General features: G+C 41.3%; 1 protein-coding gene across 2 annotated transcripts; it reads left to right on the top strand.

Moving 5' to 3' along the window:
- The first annotated feature begins 4,779 nt into the window (after positions 1 to 4,779).
- cab39 (calcium binding protein 39) lies at positions 4,780 to 15,087 on the top strand. Of its 2 annotated transcripts, none has more exons than XM_061218040.1 (9): positions 4,780 to 5,025; positions 7,377 to 7,533; positions 9,563 to 9,727; positions 10,605 to 10,723; positions 10,873 to 11,041; positions 11,418 to 11,477; positions 11,751 to 11,816; positions 12,186 to 12,329; positions 12,921 to 15,087. In XM_061218040.1, exons 2-9 carry the CDS (start codon positions 7,420 to 7,422, stop codon positions 13,107 to 13,109), a joined length of 1,026 nt encoding a protein of 341 aa, XP_061074024.1. In that variant the 5' UTR covers positions 4,780 to 5,025; positions 7,377 to 7,419; the 3' UTR covers positions 13,110 to 15,087. The 2 variants fall into 2 exon arrangements, with proteins under 2 accessions (XP_061074024.1, XP_061074025.1); XM_061218041.1 differs by lacking the exon at positions 4,780 to 5,025 and adding an exon at positions 6,637 to 6,781.
- Positions 15,088 to 16,226: the final 1,139 nt, after the last annotated feature.

Below are 16,226 nucleotides of genomic sequence, written 5' to 3'. Positions count from 1 at the left end.
TGTGTTGCATTCAGTTACTGTAGTTTGAAAACATTGCATATGGATTATATTTGTCAAACTCCATTCAGAATCACATCTGAGGGCAGTGCAAGAGATACAAGAGATGTAACGTTAGTCACCTATCTTGAGGACACCTCACGTCACATTGTCATAGATGCGACCTGGTCTGGAAAAAACTTTCTTGTGTGGTGACATTAGCACAAGAGGTTGTCTGGCAGTCGGAAGGTCATAGGTTCAACATCCTTGAACAAGACACCTAACACCCAATTGCTCCCGTCGTCGAGCTGGTCCGGGCCTTGCATGGCAGCCTATTGCTGTTGGTGTGTGAATGAGAGACATTAATTGTAAAGAGCTTTGGATAAAAGTGCATTTTCTCTTCGAAGTACAACATTGCAGGTCACAATCTTTTTTCGAGCATTGCCTTGTTTCCCTCCTGTAATATACTTGTCTATGTAATAAGTCTGTTTGTAAAAATGTATATGTCAAATGTAGGCCTGTAAATTGGATGCACGAAGGTAATGTAAATTATCTTGGATGACAGTCTAAACAACTGAAATATTATGGGATTTATTATTTAACCCTCTGGGCTGTAGGCCTAATATTTCAGAGTAATAAGAACATGTGAGGACGCCGATATTGTCAGCCAACCTAAATATTCCAGTCATTTAGTTTTCACACCACATATGTAGAATGTATTCAGCATATTCAAAAAACAAACCGTGCACATAAAATTACAGCACACAAACACGAACAAATAGTATTGTAAATAGATTGAGTGATTGATGCTGATTGAGTTCCTATTTATATTTACAAATAGGCGTTTCAGAGTAAATATTTGGCTAAATTGAGCTTAGCCCTTTCTTTTCTCTTGCCTATTTCGTTTATAATCCTTAATACTTTTCATAGCCTTAGTGACCAGTGTTATGATAATATATATTACCATGCAATATATTTTATTTTATTTTAGAAAGTATGTTTCAAGCCACTTTATGTTAGTAGGCTAAACACTGGAAACGCATGCAATTTATTCAGATTTTTTGGCATGAAGGAGAGTAAAAACTTGAAAACACGAAACATCTGTTATGAACTTTTTCGCCTTAAATGGGAAGGGCAGATGTCAGAATAGCCACGGGCAGATGTCCCGCTCACTGGTAGCCGCTTTTAGAATTCATAGCAGCGGCTCTGTTTGACTTGAGACACGCGACTGCCAGGCGAATGCTGGAACGTGGGAAACTACGACGAACAATGGCTTGTATTCAGCTGAACCTAATCACCATGAAGAATGCCATAACCCCGGGAAGAAATGGACAGCAGGACCGGGGGCACCTCTGTAACTGCTCTTGAAGAAAGTGTCCAAAGGGCGTTACAGCAGGTGCAAGTGACCGGTGTGTGGTGGCAGGTGCGGTGATCATAATATCAATACGCGTGGCTGTCAGTTGTACACGAGTAAAGCACGAAATCATAACGCTATTTAGGCCTATGCTCACTTATCTTTACACTCGTTACAAGTATCTTACACGCATTAGGGACTACGGGATTTCCTGTAGCCTATTATAGGGTTACTGATTACCATAAACACAAGATCTGTATCAGGTCAGCAACCTGTAAACCTTTGATAGGCTATATCTATAGCCTACGGACCTATGGACCTTTATATGGGGTCATCGAATCCGTCGAAATGTGTACTATGCACTAGTGTAAAATAACAGCAGAGAATGGACAGCAGGAGAACTATTAACTCGAATAGTGTCGCTTTTGGGCTCTGATAGAGTTTATTCAGAAATAAATAGAAATTTCCAAATGTATAAAGTATATAAATAAAATGTTTCAAACAGAAGGTACGGGACTGCAAGCGGGTGGCCGACACGCCATGTGCGGCAAGTTTTTGTACGGAGGAAATGAGTCCTATTTCTAAAACACCTGTAAATCAGTATTTAAGAGAGAATAATGGCCAATCCTTTTGCAGCGAGCTCCTTTGGTGGTGAATGTTGTCCCAGAAAAGAGGGGATTGTTTGAAGATCTAAAGAAGCTGGCGGGGGTAGGACGGGGTCTCGGATACAATGCGCAACAAGACATCTGGCCACGCGACCCACGTGCAGTCGACCTTCTGCTTCTGGAGAGGAACTGAACACATCGCCGGCGGCCACACAATAACACAGCAACAAACGAGACAACCACCCCCTCAATTGCCCTTACCTTTCCTGATTTCACACACTCGTATATGCCTTGTATTTCTAAAGTTTATTCATTGATGTATTTTTATTTAAGAAGGCCTACCACAACAAATATTCTACTGGGGTACAAACTGTATTGCAAACCACCTCTTTAATCCAATTACCTTTATTGACTTGGACTTCTTTTCAATTAAGTGGGTTGGGTAAATCCAGTATCTTAACTGAAACCAGTATACCAGGTAAGTATGAACCAAAAACATTGGAAAACTTTAAATTGTATTGACAATTTCACTTTGTTTGATTTTATTTACAATCATGTTTAGGGGTGCCAACATATGGTTTACTTTATAAAAAAACATTGAAACGTGAGAGGAAATGTATTGAAATATATATATATATGTAAATGTATTGAAATATATATATAGTTCCCCCATATGTTTGAACATAACATATAGAGTATTATCTGTATTATTTATTATATGCTGTCTTTTTTCTGCATTTTTATTAAGGGTGCTAGTGCTTCTGGAGCCCATTGTGTGTGTTGCATTCAATTAATGTAGTTTGAAAACATTGCATATGGATTATATTTGTCAAAATCCATTCAGAATCACATCTGAGGGCAGTGCAAGAGATACAAGAGATGCAGCGTTCGACAGGCAACTCTGTTTCGAGACCGAATACGTCTGCAAGGTTAACTGGCTCTAGATAGCTTAGCATGCCGTTCATGCTAAGGAACCGAGTTGGCAGATGAATACATTTCGTGCAGATATGGCTCATATGTAATATCGTCTGAGTATGCAGTGGCGCTAAAGTGCCATTTAATTGATCCTTTCTGTTTGTAGTAGTCCCGCAGCTTTGTTGGTAAAACATTGCACAAGTGCCAACAATTGCCACACCCAACCAAATCTTCATATGGATATAGGCAAGTATACGGCGACAGATTCAACATGCACGGTTTAAGTTCACTAAACAGTTTTCAGTGTTCTCATCTTCAACGCACATCGTTGTCTTGGGTCTGACGACCACTGACTCCTCCGCAACTTCGTGTCTTGGGCGACATCAAGTGTGCGGAAAAGGAAACGCACAACACGTTTTTTTGAACATCGTTTTCAGGATACCGTTTTATTGTATTTTATCTTTTATCGTCGGCTCAACGAATGCTATATAATACCGCATATATTACATGTGTATTACTGCAGAGTTAAGTTTCGTCATTTGGAAACATTTTAGAGGCTCAAATCAATTTAGAAGCCAGTCACTGGGTTTTGTCTACCCTGGTGTAAAATACAGCTATGACCAGCTTGAAATTCCATGTTGAGTATGGAGCTGGTCTGAAACGGTAAATCAGCTACCAACTGTTTCAAAGCCTAGTTTTTTTTCCAGCAGGGTAGATTATGTGGCTAAGACATTTAAGCCCTACCATACTCACAACAAATAGACCTACTCTGTATTAAAAGGTTCATTCTCTACATGTATTGTGCATCGACCGATTGATTTGCAATGGTGCAGGAAGGAGCTTAACATTTTTTTATTGAATGGTCATTGTCGCTGGCATTTGGTAGCCTAGGGCTTAACCAAATCCTGAAGAGAAATTGGCCAAATTAAAACATAAATGAATATTAATCTTGAAATCCACTCACTGCTCAAATAGTGGTGAAGGCAAGGAACAGCCCATGATTCAAAGGAGGAGGTAGCATCATAGCTCAGACATCTATGACTACTTCTGAAACAGGCTCACACGTGTTTATTGATGATGTAATGGAGGATGGTAGCAGTAGGATGAATTTGGAAGTGTACAGACAGATTTTCTCTGGCTATGTACACAAATATATCTCCAATCTCCTCAGCCAGTGCATTTGTCTGCAGCAAGACAGTGACCACAAACACACCAAAGCATTCACAACCAAAGCATTCATCAATGGGAAACAGCCAGCTCAGTCACCTGATTTAAATCCAATTGAGAATGCATTTAACATGCTACAGAGGTGACTGAACCCCCCCCCCCCCCCCCCCCAAACAAAGATTATTTAAGTTATTGTTAATGTAAGCTGTCTATCATATGATATAAGGAAGTAAATAATGAATATGAGCTCAAAGTGCAGACTTTCAACTTTAATTTGAGGGTTTTTACATCTAAATTGGGTGAATGGTGTAGGAATTACAGCCCCCAATAGTCCCCCCAATTTTAGGGGCTCAAAAATAATTGGACAAATTAACAGTCATAGATTAAATTGTAATTTTTTTATACTTGGTTGCATATCCTTTGCATGCCATGACTTGCTGATGTCCGTGACCAATCAAGATCACCAGTCTGGATATCGTATCATCAGAACAATGGATTAATCGTCTGCGATTGAACACGCCAATACTTAAAGGATATGCAAACGCTAGTTGCATAACGATTATTATTTGAACAGAATGACGTACAACTAGTAAAAGTACACCGAGCGACACATACGACGACACACTCAATATGCCACAGCTTGCACTAGGAAACCGGTTTTTAATGCAAAAACAGTTTTAGCTGCCTCCATGAATTGACACTTCGAAGTGTTGTTGTGATGACAGCGCTCTCCGCGTGGGGCGATAGAGACCCCACTGCTCGCTGTATCACTACAGCGGAAATAGAAAAGGCACCGCACTAAGAATTCGGACACAGCAGTATCAATCCCCGCACTCAGAGAACTAAGAAATATCGCTAGCTAGCCCGCTAACTGCTGGACAACCGGAGATCACGTATGCGGAGAGGAGACATAGGCAAAAACTAATTAATTTCAACCTGGCGGGACTTTTTGGTTGCATTTGCAATCCCACAGCACTCGGAGTTACGCGAGTCGGTCGAGTTTGCAAGGTTTGTTTTCCTCCTATCCCTCCACTAGCATCAACTATTTTTATGTGGTTTCTGCTAGTCTAACTGGATAGTCATGCAGCGAAGTTTTCAGAGGCCTGTCAATGCTGCGTTTGTACCGGAGTCTAGTCTAAAGATAGAACGTTAGCCAACATCAGAATTTTGTCATCTATTTTATAACGTGTCTGTTTGAAGAGCTAGCCTAGCTGAGTAAAAAGTCGTGGTTCCTTTGTGTGTGGAGTAACTGGACAAACTAGCTCGCTAGCCGCACTAGCTAACGTTAGCTCAAAATGCTGAGGATTTTTCTTGGCCCACTTGATCGCGGCCTGCTGCACGGCACACGTTGCTGGTGGCTGCTGCTCAACGCTAGCTTTCGGTGAGCAGCAAGGAGTGCAGTACTCTCACCACTGACACTGTTGTGGACAGTGATTGAAATACGATAGTCTTGGCTACGGTAGTTGTTGCTAGCTAACTTAACAATAAACCTAAGTCACTGGCTGGTTTTGGCTATCTATGTTGATGTGGTAATGTCATTTCTGTATTAGCTGACGTTATTCTGTGCACGAATTAGTTTGGTAAATGTTAACGTTAGCTCGGTTAAATTAGATCCTTTATAATTGGCTAGCTACGAAACCTGCTAGCTAGCTAACAAGTAAACCTAACATTATCTGTTAATGCGAGCTAGCTGGATAAATTACTATTATTCGCGAGTTAGAAAGGATATAAAAAAGACTGATACACAGTAACACTCAGAATTTATTATTATTATTATTATTTAACGTTAGCTAGCTAGCTGCATTAGCTAGCATATTGTGTTTATCTACCGAGGCAACCAGACTAGCTAGCTAACATTGAACAAGTAAGTTAACTTGGAACTAGCTAGCTTGGCGAACTCCTGCGTATGGTAGTTGGGTAACTTGGCAACCCTGTGACCTAGCTAGCTAGTTAGTTAGCTAGCTTGCTACCTGTCTCTGTCATGACTTGCCATTTTCCATTGTAAAGTTTGTTCTCCCTTGTTGCTAGTCTAGCTTTCTATTTTGCTATAAACTACATTACACTGCATGACAATTGTCATCTAGCTAGCTAGCTAGCTAACGTTACTTGATTATGATTGTGGCAAGTCTGATGAATTGGTAATTGAAGCTAGCTAACCGTAGTGTAGAATTACTGCAATGTAACGGTAACTTAGGATAGGTTATTGGATAGCATTCTAATGCTGTGTAACCTAGCTAGCCATCTTGATTAACAGTAACGTTAGCTAATCGGCTATTAGCTAGTCAGAGAATATAGCTAATTTTATCCCAATATGTCATGTTCCAGGTGACAAGATTACTACGGAATGTTCTGTCTAATGATGTTACTGTTAGTTGGCTAGTGATCGAGCCTCATTAGTCAGAATGTGTTCACCACGGTGTCAAACCACGGTCACGGAGCATATCCATATCTGTGTAGATGGCTGTTCATTTAGCTAACGTTAGATGGATAAATAACGTAAGATGCTGTATTTGTCTGTCAAGCCTGCCAACTTGCCAACTAAGGTGGCATTTGTATAGATTCATACGTCATCGTTAGAGGTCGCCTGGACATAACAGTTCTGTCAAATTAACTCGCTTAAACTGAGGCGAAAGGCGAATTTGGTCGTCAGCTGAAGTCGCTAAAGTGCGGCAAGATTAGGAAACTCGGTTCAGTCCAACTTTCCTAAATTTAAGTACGAGTAACGTTACCTATTTAACAACACGTCGCACATCACCGTTTGTAGGTAAGTACGCGTGTATCCGTTGCTGTTCTAATATTCCTGCGAATTTACGAAATGTCTTAACCGTTTGAGTCTGCACAACGTCTGTCAGCGCAATTACGCAAATTCGCAATACCGGTCTTTCCTGAAAGTAATGCCATTCAGGAAGTTATGACAAATACGCACTAGTTTGCATGGCACTTTGGAGCTTTTATTTCGTTGTAGGCAGTTATGAGAAGTGGGCAGATTCGCACATTCCCCCAGTGGCACATGGAGTTCTGTCAGTTTCATAATAGGTAACAGCAAGTAAGTTGAACTGCAGTAAGCAACGCTATATGTTGGCTCTATGGAATCCTATCCGTTTTTTAAACCCAAACTCTCGTGAGGTCCATGAGTACTCGCAGCAGCACTAGTCAAACTAGCATATGGGTTACAGGTGGATTCGAAGTCAATCAAAATTATGATCTGGATAATTTATTTATGGCTCAGTTGAGAATATACGTACATGTCTTTTTGTTTTTAATGTAACTTGCATATTCATGGTTGTTGAAATGATTCTAAAAATGATCTAAAAGTCTGTTTCTGTGTGAAATGATTCTCTTTTTTTCCTCTTCCTCAGTTTGCGGTGGTGTGTAGTGTCCCTGCAGGTGTAGCCTACAACCATGCCCTTTCCGTTCGGCAAATCTCACAAGTCCCCAGCAGACATAGTGAAAAACCTGAAGGACAGCATGTCTGTGTTGGAAAAGCAGGACATCTCTGACAAAAAAGCAGAAAAGGTAAAGCCCCTGGAAGTAGTTTATGCACACTGTACACCCAACTAGTTTTGCCACCTCAGACCTGCATCGGAGAATTTAAGAATGAAATGCAACCCACCATAAGCTTCCCACTGGAATGTTAAATGAACCCTGCCAAACGACAACAACTTTGAAAAAAACCCGCCATTTCAAAGTCCTGAACTGTCCCATGTAGTGATTTAATATTCATTGTGGTGCATCAGCAGTATAATAAGACCCAGACTGGGCAGACATGTTAAGCTGAATTTCCCCAACTCCCTTTTGAACAACTCTCGAGTCAGACGTCCTTGTTTTTTGGTGGTTTGTTTTATATTTCACATCAGTCTAAATCCCAGTAACTTTCAGCTTCTGAAATTTCACACTAGCTCTGAGACTAGTGAAAGGGTCTCCCTGTCAAAGCTGTTAAGGGATGACATTATCGTGTTTGGCATGCATAGTTATGTAAGCCCTATTTATAAAGGTAGCACCGCTATCCATGCCGTCTATATGATCAAGCCCTAGCATTTTCTCGTGCAATCTATCCTCTGAAATTTCCACTCTGCAGAAGAGCGGTGGTTAGTCTAGTTTTGATGCTTCTATGTCGGGGAGTAAAGACCGAAGAGCTCAGTTTAACACTTAAAGCCACTCGTATGAAGATCATCCATCTGCTAGTGCCAGATCAAGTCACGTCTGTTTCTGTGTCAAATTCCCTTTGTGTTCTCTCAGACTAGCAATGACTAGAGGCCCAATTACTGAAAGACGTTTGCTATAGAGTCTGTTTGTTGTCATAGTTTGTTTAGTGGTGGTCCCACTGTTATCACTTTATTCATTTTATTACTTTGGACTTCTTTAGAATTGTTAATAAGTGCAGCAGCAGGCTTTGAAATCCCACTGGAGACATACATTGCTGTGCTCTGCTTAGCATTTTAACTGGCCACCGTGGATGAGTTGTCAATGTGTGATGGAAATGAAACATTGGCCCCTTAACGGATTTTCATTCTGAGCATAAAATTGAGTTGGAAATCTGTTTGTTTTCCCACAGTGATAAAACTTTTAATATTTGTTGTGAAACAAGTACATATAAGTACACTTTTTACATTTGAAAGTGACCTTCAGTGGGGTCTCCATGCTGAAACTTTACATAACTGAAGTTTTTAGTAATTAGCAATGGCTTGGGTGACTGAAACGGAATTGAATTTAGAAAATTACATTTAGAAAATTATGCTTATGTTTATTATGCTCATGCTTATATTCATGTTTTATTATAAGTAATAATAATGAGTACATTATCAATTATTCAATTATTAATAATGATTAATAATATTTAATGATGACATTTTGATGTTTAACCTGTCAAGGTCGAAGATTGTTCTTAACTGAACATTCACTACTGGTAATTTAAAGCAACTTCGTAAAGCAATTCTCACTGACTTGTGAAAACATTTCCCAAAAAAAGTGTCAAATGAGTAGTAGTGACAATCCATGATTGGCCTAAATGGCTGTGTGGCAGGGGGGGATGTGAGGTTGCTATGGGAACTATTGCTGTGGTGCGATAAGGTTTGAGCCTGGTTCATTACATTGCATGTCATTTGGCTGATGCTTTTATCCAAAGCGACTTACAGTTGATTAGACTAAGCAGGTGTGATAATCCTCCCCTGGAGCAATGCAGGGTTTAAGGGCCTTGCTCAAGGGCCCAACGGCTGTGCGGATCTTATTGTGGCTACACCGGGATTAGAACCACCGACCTTGTGGGTCCCAGTCGTGTACCTTAACCACTACGCTACAGGCCGCAAGGCAGGGCATGGCAGGGGATAGGGCAGGGGATGGCAGGGCAGGGGATAGGGCAGGGGATGGCAGGGCAGGGCAGGGGATAGGGCAGGGGATAGGGCAGGGCAGGAGATGGCAGGGCAGGGGATGGCTGGGCAGGGCAGGAGATGGCAGGGCAGGGCAGGAGATGGCATGGCAGGGCAGGGATTGGCACACAAGCCGGGTGCTGAGCGGGACCGTGTTGTGCCCCCCCCCGCCTGTGCAGGCTTCAGAAGAGGTGTCCAAAACCCTGCTGGCCATGAAGGAGGTCCTGTACGGCACCAGTGAGAAGGAGCCGCAGACCGAGGCCGTGGCCCAGCTGGCCCAGGAGCTGTACAACAGCGGCCTGCTCAGCACGCTCATCGCCGACCTCCAGCTCATCGACTTTGAGGTGAGAGCGCTCGCCCCGCGGCGCCCGGGCCCACGGGGGGGGGGGCCCACGCCGCTGAAGCAGTAACGTGTTTGATTAGGTGCGGGGGGGAGCGTAGGTGTTCTGCCGGCGCAGTACAAGTATAACGGCGAATATGCCCTGGCACATACGCGGAAGACCCGTTTGTGGAAGGTCAAATGGCCCCGTTCCTTGACGGCACTGTGATTTCACTGCGCTCTGAGTCACTGTTTGGGTATTCTCTCCTCCTGTCTGCCTCCGGTCTATCTTTCGCTGGTGTGTCATGCTTCCGCCCGCCTGGTTGCGTCTGGTGTTGCTTTTTTCTGCCCTTGATGTCATGTCTGAGGAAAGCCATTGATCTGAATTTCATATGGGAGGTCTTTTCATATGTCTGTGATTTCAAAACGTCACGTAGTTTGTTCATTTCTCCGTTATGTGCCATTAGTCAGAGGTACAGGTAAATACGTTACTTCAAACTTCTGCAGTTTAAAAAAATGAAATGGCACAACTGGTGTACAGGGCGCTGATTTAGAAAAATAAGGGCATGACATTTGGTGAACATTTTATTGAAACTGCTCTGTGATTTTGTTTATCTTGGCAGAATTCATGTAGCCTACATTGTACCTTTTTGGAAATGCTGTATTGCAATACACATTCTAGCCAATGGCTAGGATTTGTTTCAGTTTTCTGCTATTTTCATTAAGCTTAGCCCAATTGATGGACACGTTTGATACAGCCTGCTTGTGTGGTTGTAATCTTGTCGGTAAAGAACTTTAAAAGTACCTTTTTAAAAGTGTGGGAACCCTGAGTGCGCCGTGCATGTCTCAGCTCTGTCACTGGCTAAACTCTAACCCTTTCTTCCTCTTGTGCTGTGAAACAGGGTAAAAAGGATGTGGCTCAGATTTTCAACAATATTCTCAGGAGGCAGATTGGGACGCGGACGCCGACGGTAGAATACATCTGTACCCAACAGAATATATTGTTTATGTTGTTAAAGGGGTGTGTATGGCTGCTGCTTTTGTCCTATTCCCAGTCATATATATACATATATATATATTTATATACGATTAGTAGTTTTTGGCTGTGTTGTTGTCCTTTGCTGTCGTTAAGTACCCCGTACGTTGTGTCCGTCGGTGCCCCTCTCTCAGGTACGAGTCTGCGGAGATCGCTCTAAACTGCGGGATCATGCTGCGGGAGTGCATCCGGCACGAGCCGCTGGCCAAGGTCATCCTGTGGTCCGAGCAGTTCTACGACTTCTTCCGATACGTGGAGATGTCCACCTTCGACATCGCCTCGGACGCCTTCGCCACTTTCAAAGTGAGTGTCTCCGGTGATCTCGCTCTCCCTCCCCCCCCTCCCCCCGGTGTGTTGACGTGGCCTTTGGCCCGGATCATCACATATTCAAGGGGCGCAGTGGCCTGACCTGACGCCCTGCCTTCTCCACGTTGTAATGCGTGTTGTATTGGGTCGCTTGGCGACTCTTTTGGCTGTGAACGCCGATCGATGGTTGGGTCGAGTCCAGCCTGGAAGGTTGTGGCTGTGAGCTTAAGCACTGTGCTCGAGTTGTGTATTCTTTCGCTTGAATATTGGACTAGCCAAAGTATGTAAAATAAGGCTAACAAATACAACAGTTATTCATTTACTTTGGAAAAAACAGATTTTTGAATGTTCAGACTTTTCAATTTTCCTCCAGGATTTGCTCACGAGACACAAGCTTCTGAGTGCAGAGTTTTTGGAGCAGCATTACGACAGAGTAAGCCATAATCATATAATTCACATGAAATATTCATAATGTTTATGTCATACTTAAAAGAAATGTTTCTCTGAGGAAAGTACACTGCTATTTGAGCTGTCTGACTCAGAACAGTGCTTGCTGGGAGAAAAGAAAGACAATGATCACTGTGCTTTCTTTCTAGGCAACAATAGAAATGTCATCCCGTGATGGATAATTGTTGGTTTTCTTCATGTGATTTAAGATGTAATATTTTGACATTCCTGCTTTTTGTCTAACTGTGAATTATTTTAGTTCTTTAGTGAATATGAGAAGCTGCTTCATTCAGAAAACTATGTGACTAAGAGGCAGTCTCTGAAGGTAAGGCAGTGTACCTTTTAGACTATTGATTTACTGTTCGTGCACAGCGTTTTAGAGCTCTATAAATAGGACGTTCGTGTCGTGTTTCTTGCAGATTACCTATGATAAATGGTTTAGAGCACCACCTGGTGGACTCGGAGGGATATTACACATAATGTGTGACTGAGTATGTGTGTGTCTAACAGCAGCAGTGCTCTTCTCAGAAGTGCAGTAGTGTCTTGTTTTGTAGATTCAGTATTGTCCTCTGTTTGAAGACCCTGCCTAATGTGGCTTAATCTGTATCCATGGTCAACCGTCGTCTACTTGCTTATAATATTTGGCGAGTTATTGTGAGCTGCTGATCCATAATTATTCTTCCGTTCTGTTCAGTTGCTGGGTGAACTTCTACTGGACCGGCATAACTTCACCATCATGACAAAATATATCAGCAAACCAGAGAATCTCAAGTTAATGATGAACCTTCTACGGGACAAGAGTCGCAATATCCAGTTTGAGGCCTTCCATGTCTTTAAGGTAACCGGGTCTAAGGGGAAGAAATGGTATTCGCATGAAGACAATAATGTACATATTTTTGAAGTATAATCATGTTAATGCGCAGGCAACTTAGGAGTTAAGTGTACTTTCTTTTATTTAGACCCACACACACCAGAATGTCCAGTAGCAGCCGCTGTAAAAATGGCAGTTACCCTGAAGCTAAATATATTCTCTAAATATACAAAATAACTTTTGTTGCACCCATTGAGGCAATCAAAACATACACTAAAACTTAAATAACATGAAAAAATGGTCCCTTAAAAAATGGTCCCTTACCTGCCTATCAAAGTTGTGGCACATCCCTGAGAGGCTGACTGGAGAGGAGGTGGGGCTGGGTCTTTTGGCGCTGTATACATTCAGAATCTTTCTTCTGCCCAGATTCTGCTCGCACCCAAAGATCACCCACCCCTGCTTTAATATTCTTACTACAGTGTTTGTCAAAGCCTTTGTTTTGAAGCCGACCGTAATGCAATAACCCTGTTTTTCTTCTTTCCACCCCCCCCCCCCCCCAACCCCCAACCCCAACCCCCAACCCCAATTGCTTATAATGGTTAAATGTCCTGTGTGCAGGTGTTCGTAGCTAATCCAAACAAAACGCAGCCCATCTTGGACATATTGCTGAAGAACCAAACAAAACTAATCGAGTTCCTCAGCAAGTTCCAGAACGACAGGACAGAGGACGAACAGTTCAACGATGAAAAGACCTACTTGGTGAAACAAATCAGGGATTTGAAGAGACCAGCTCCACAGGAGGCCTGACAGCCGGGGCCAGAGCGACTGAGCTGCATCTGAACAATAGACCTTTCAGTAGCTGCTGTTCCAATATTGAACATTGAAGCACCCTTATCGACTCATGAGGAATTCTCCTGCTAATCTGCTGTTCCCCCCCCCAGACTTTTATTTTGATGTTCCTAAAAAAAAAAAAAAAGAAAAGAAAAAGAAAACAGTGCTGCTTGAAAACACTTTAGGACAAGATGTGGACATACTCCTCAACAAAAAGTCATTCAAAACAGTGTACACAAACATATTTTACATCTTCAGTGCTATGTAGTAGACTTCATGAAATGAAATGCACACACAGACACTGAGAGAAACATGCACATACTGCTAGATTTGGTGGATTGGTGTTGACAAGGTACTGGCAGGGTGAACGTTTTGCTGGTTGCATGCCTTTTTAAAGATCTGATGGAACCATCTGTGTACTTGCGCCTGCCCTGTTCTTTGCCTGAGTATTAAGCACATGCCACCTGTGCTGGTAGAAGCTGCAATCCTATGCCTTGATCTAAAAAAAAAAAAAAAAAAAAAAAATACAAAAAAAAGAAATATTGTGTTTTTAATGTGATTACATGGGAACACAAAACTACAGTGTAAGTTTTACAGAACAAAATGGTATGGAACAATGCCTAATATGGGTGAAAATTAATCCTGTGTGGGTTTTGGGGTGGAGAGAAGTGGGTGAATTTGTACATAAACCTTTTTTTTTTTTTTTTTTTTTGCTTTGTAGATTTCTTTTTTGTTTCAGATGACACATGAATATTATATAACATTTTACTTTTTTTTTTTTTTTCCTTCTTTGCTCATTGATAATGAATACATTTTGCAAACACAATGAGCAATGACATTTCATTACCGAGATGGTTGGATGGTTTGCTGGTTTTCTTTGTACATAACTTGATGGCTATCTCACATTACTTTGGAAGATATTAATTTGTACAGCAGAGGAATGTCTTTGTATTAGTCTGTAGCTCTTAACCCTTGTATGTTACTGAGTGTTCCTTGCGGATTGCAAAAAAAAAGGTGCCGATTGCTTCAATAGAGGGCACAACATTAACAAATGAGTTTGTGTGGTGCCAATTAGCCTGAATATCAAAAACTGGATTATAGAGGCTTTGAGCTGAACCAGATTGAGCCTCATGTTTATTTTGACCCCCATCTCCTGTGGGGCGAGGGGAGGGAGAACATTCAATTTGATGATTCTCTCTTGGCATTTACAATTCACAATGGCAGCAGCTTGACTTTCTGTCCAAAACAAGAGGAAACCAATCGCCAGGGATGAAAATTCCAGTACAATTACTGAATGAAGTGTGTGCAGCATTTGTGTTCGTTCGTATACTTTCCCGAGATGCACTTCGCCAAAAAGCTCAGAATGGTATGGTTCTTGACCCGAAAGGCAACTGATCAATGAAATCTAATGAAAAATTGTGTTCACAAGCATGAACGCCCAACGTAAATATGCAGGTGGATTTACGTCTTGGACATGAAACTACTGAAAGGGCTGACTTTTTGGTGGTAAAAGTCTCCAGTAATTAAATGTAATGCTGCAAACCAATTCATCTTTGAGGTTTGAGTGCTGTTCAGGAGGAAATGGGCAAAAATGGATTGTGAAAGTGCTGTATCCTAGAACACGAATACCTTAAAACAGCATAATGCTCTGCATTTCATTTCACAAACCATGATCATAGAATGCAACCTCCCAGCACTTCTTAAGGGACATTTAAACAGCATGCTCCTTTTAACAGCTAAATACAGCATGATATTCTGAGACGTTGTACTGGAAATTTTTGTCAAATACTTCAAAACAAAAATCAGCCATGTTAAATTCTTAATTGAAGTCTACTTTATAGTTCCAGCATGAAGTACAAGTGTGCTTTTAACATGTTAAATCTCCTGGGCCCAAAAGTAATGACAAAAAAAAAGAGAATAAATTTTGAATAAACAATTTTGAGATTGTCTCATTTTCCTGATTGCAGACTCATATTTCTATCCGCAGACAACAATGAACATTTTCTAGATTATTTTTGTCATTGTGTGACATTAATTCTGCCCTTACAGTTTCCCAATTAGCAGAGCTAAGGGCCCATTATTTATGTCTCTTCTTCCTCACAGTGTACACAGACCATAGTGTTATGCCATCCAAAGATGGTGGTCTGTAGGCATATGTATGGCCCTGATCATTCCCCCAGTTATCCAGATACCCAATGCAGATATCCTCACTTGGAATATGAGTGACTCATGATAATGGTTGGGCCATATGTGAAGCCTGGTGTCAATTGTGAAGTACCATACATAATTACTAAACATTAATATTTAATAATGAATGTATTATCATTAGTAATTGTCAATAAGTAGTGCTCATTCCTATGAGCTCCCGGTTGTATGAAACTTGTGTGAGTGCTTACACAAATAACTTTGGACCAGATTCTGAACCTACTGTAACATAGCTGCAATGTTGGTTCCCTCCAGAAAGACTTACCCAAACTGGCAGTCAAGTGGTGTTACAATAGCCTACGTGTTCACAAATGTTCTATTTTGCATTAGATGTGTATCAGTTCATGTCAATGGCTTGACTAATTATAATCATTATTTTATCACGTAAAGCCCATGCGGTTGCTGAGTTCTGATCACACCATCCGCAAATATGCTTCGGTACGACATCCAGAGATGATCTCATAAGGGAAAACTCCCTCTGACTTGGACCTATACAGTCATATGAATAAATGTGCGCACCCCCTGGTCAAAAAGCCTTTGGTATTGGTTAACAGAATCAAACCTGATCTGTAAATGTTACATGAGTTAAACATTACATTACATCACGTTACATTACATTAATGGCATTTGGCAGACGCTCTTATCCAGGTCCTTTCTGCAAATTTTAAAGCACGATTGCTTTTTTAAAATTTTATTTTGTTTATAAATTATAAAAAAGGAAAAGGGATGAGTCAAGTGAATATTGATCCAGGGCTGAACTTTTTATTCTGAAGTAACGCAGGACCTTTTTTATTTTTTATTATTTTCAAACTAAACATTAGAAATAAAATTAATCTTGTTTTAGATTAAACACTTCTGTTCACCAAGATATTTATTGTAAAAGGCTTC

The sequence above is a fragment of the Conger conger genome, chromosome 13 (assembly GCF_963514075.1).
Source record: "Conger conger chromosome 13, fConCon1.1, whole genome shotgun sequence".
NCBI lineage: Eukaryota > Metazoa > Chordata > Actinopteri > Anguilliformes > Congridae > Conger > Conger conger.
The sequence above is the reverse complement of the archived record's forward strand: the minus strand, read 5'-3'. Positions and strand labels throughout refer to the sequence as shown.

What these genes read in the sequence shown, in the direction of transcription:
- cab39 (XM_061218040.1), top strand. Translation starts at nt 7,420, where the DNA reads ATGCCCTTTCCGTTCGGCAAATCTCACAAGTCCCCAGCAGACATAGTG. An exon ending in TTGTTTATGTTGTTAAAGGG is followed by an intron (nt 10,724 to 10,872) that starts GTGTGTATGGCT and finishes CCCCTCTCTCAG; the next exon opens with GTACGAGTCTGCGGAGATCG. An exon ending in ACGCCTTCGCCACTTTCAAA is followed by an intron (nt 11,042 to 11,417) that starts GTGAGTGTCTCC and finishes ATTTTCCTCCAG; the next exon opens with GATTTGCTCACGAGACACAA.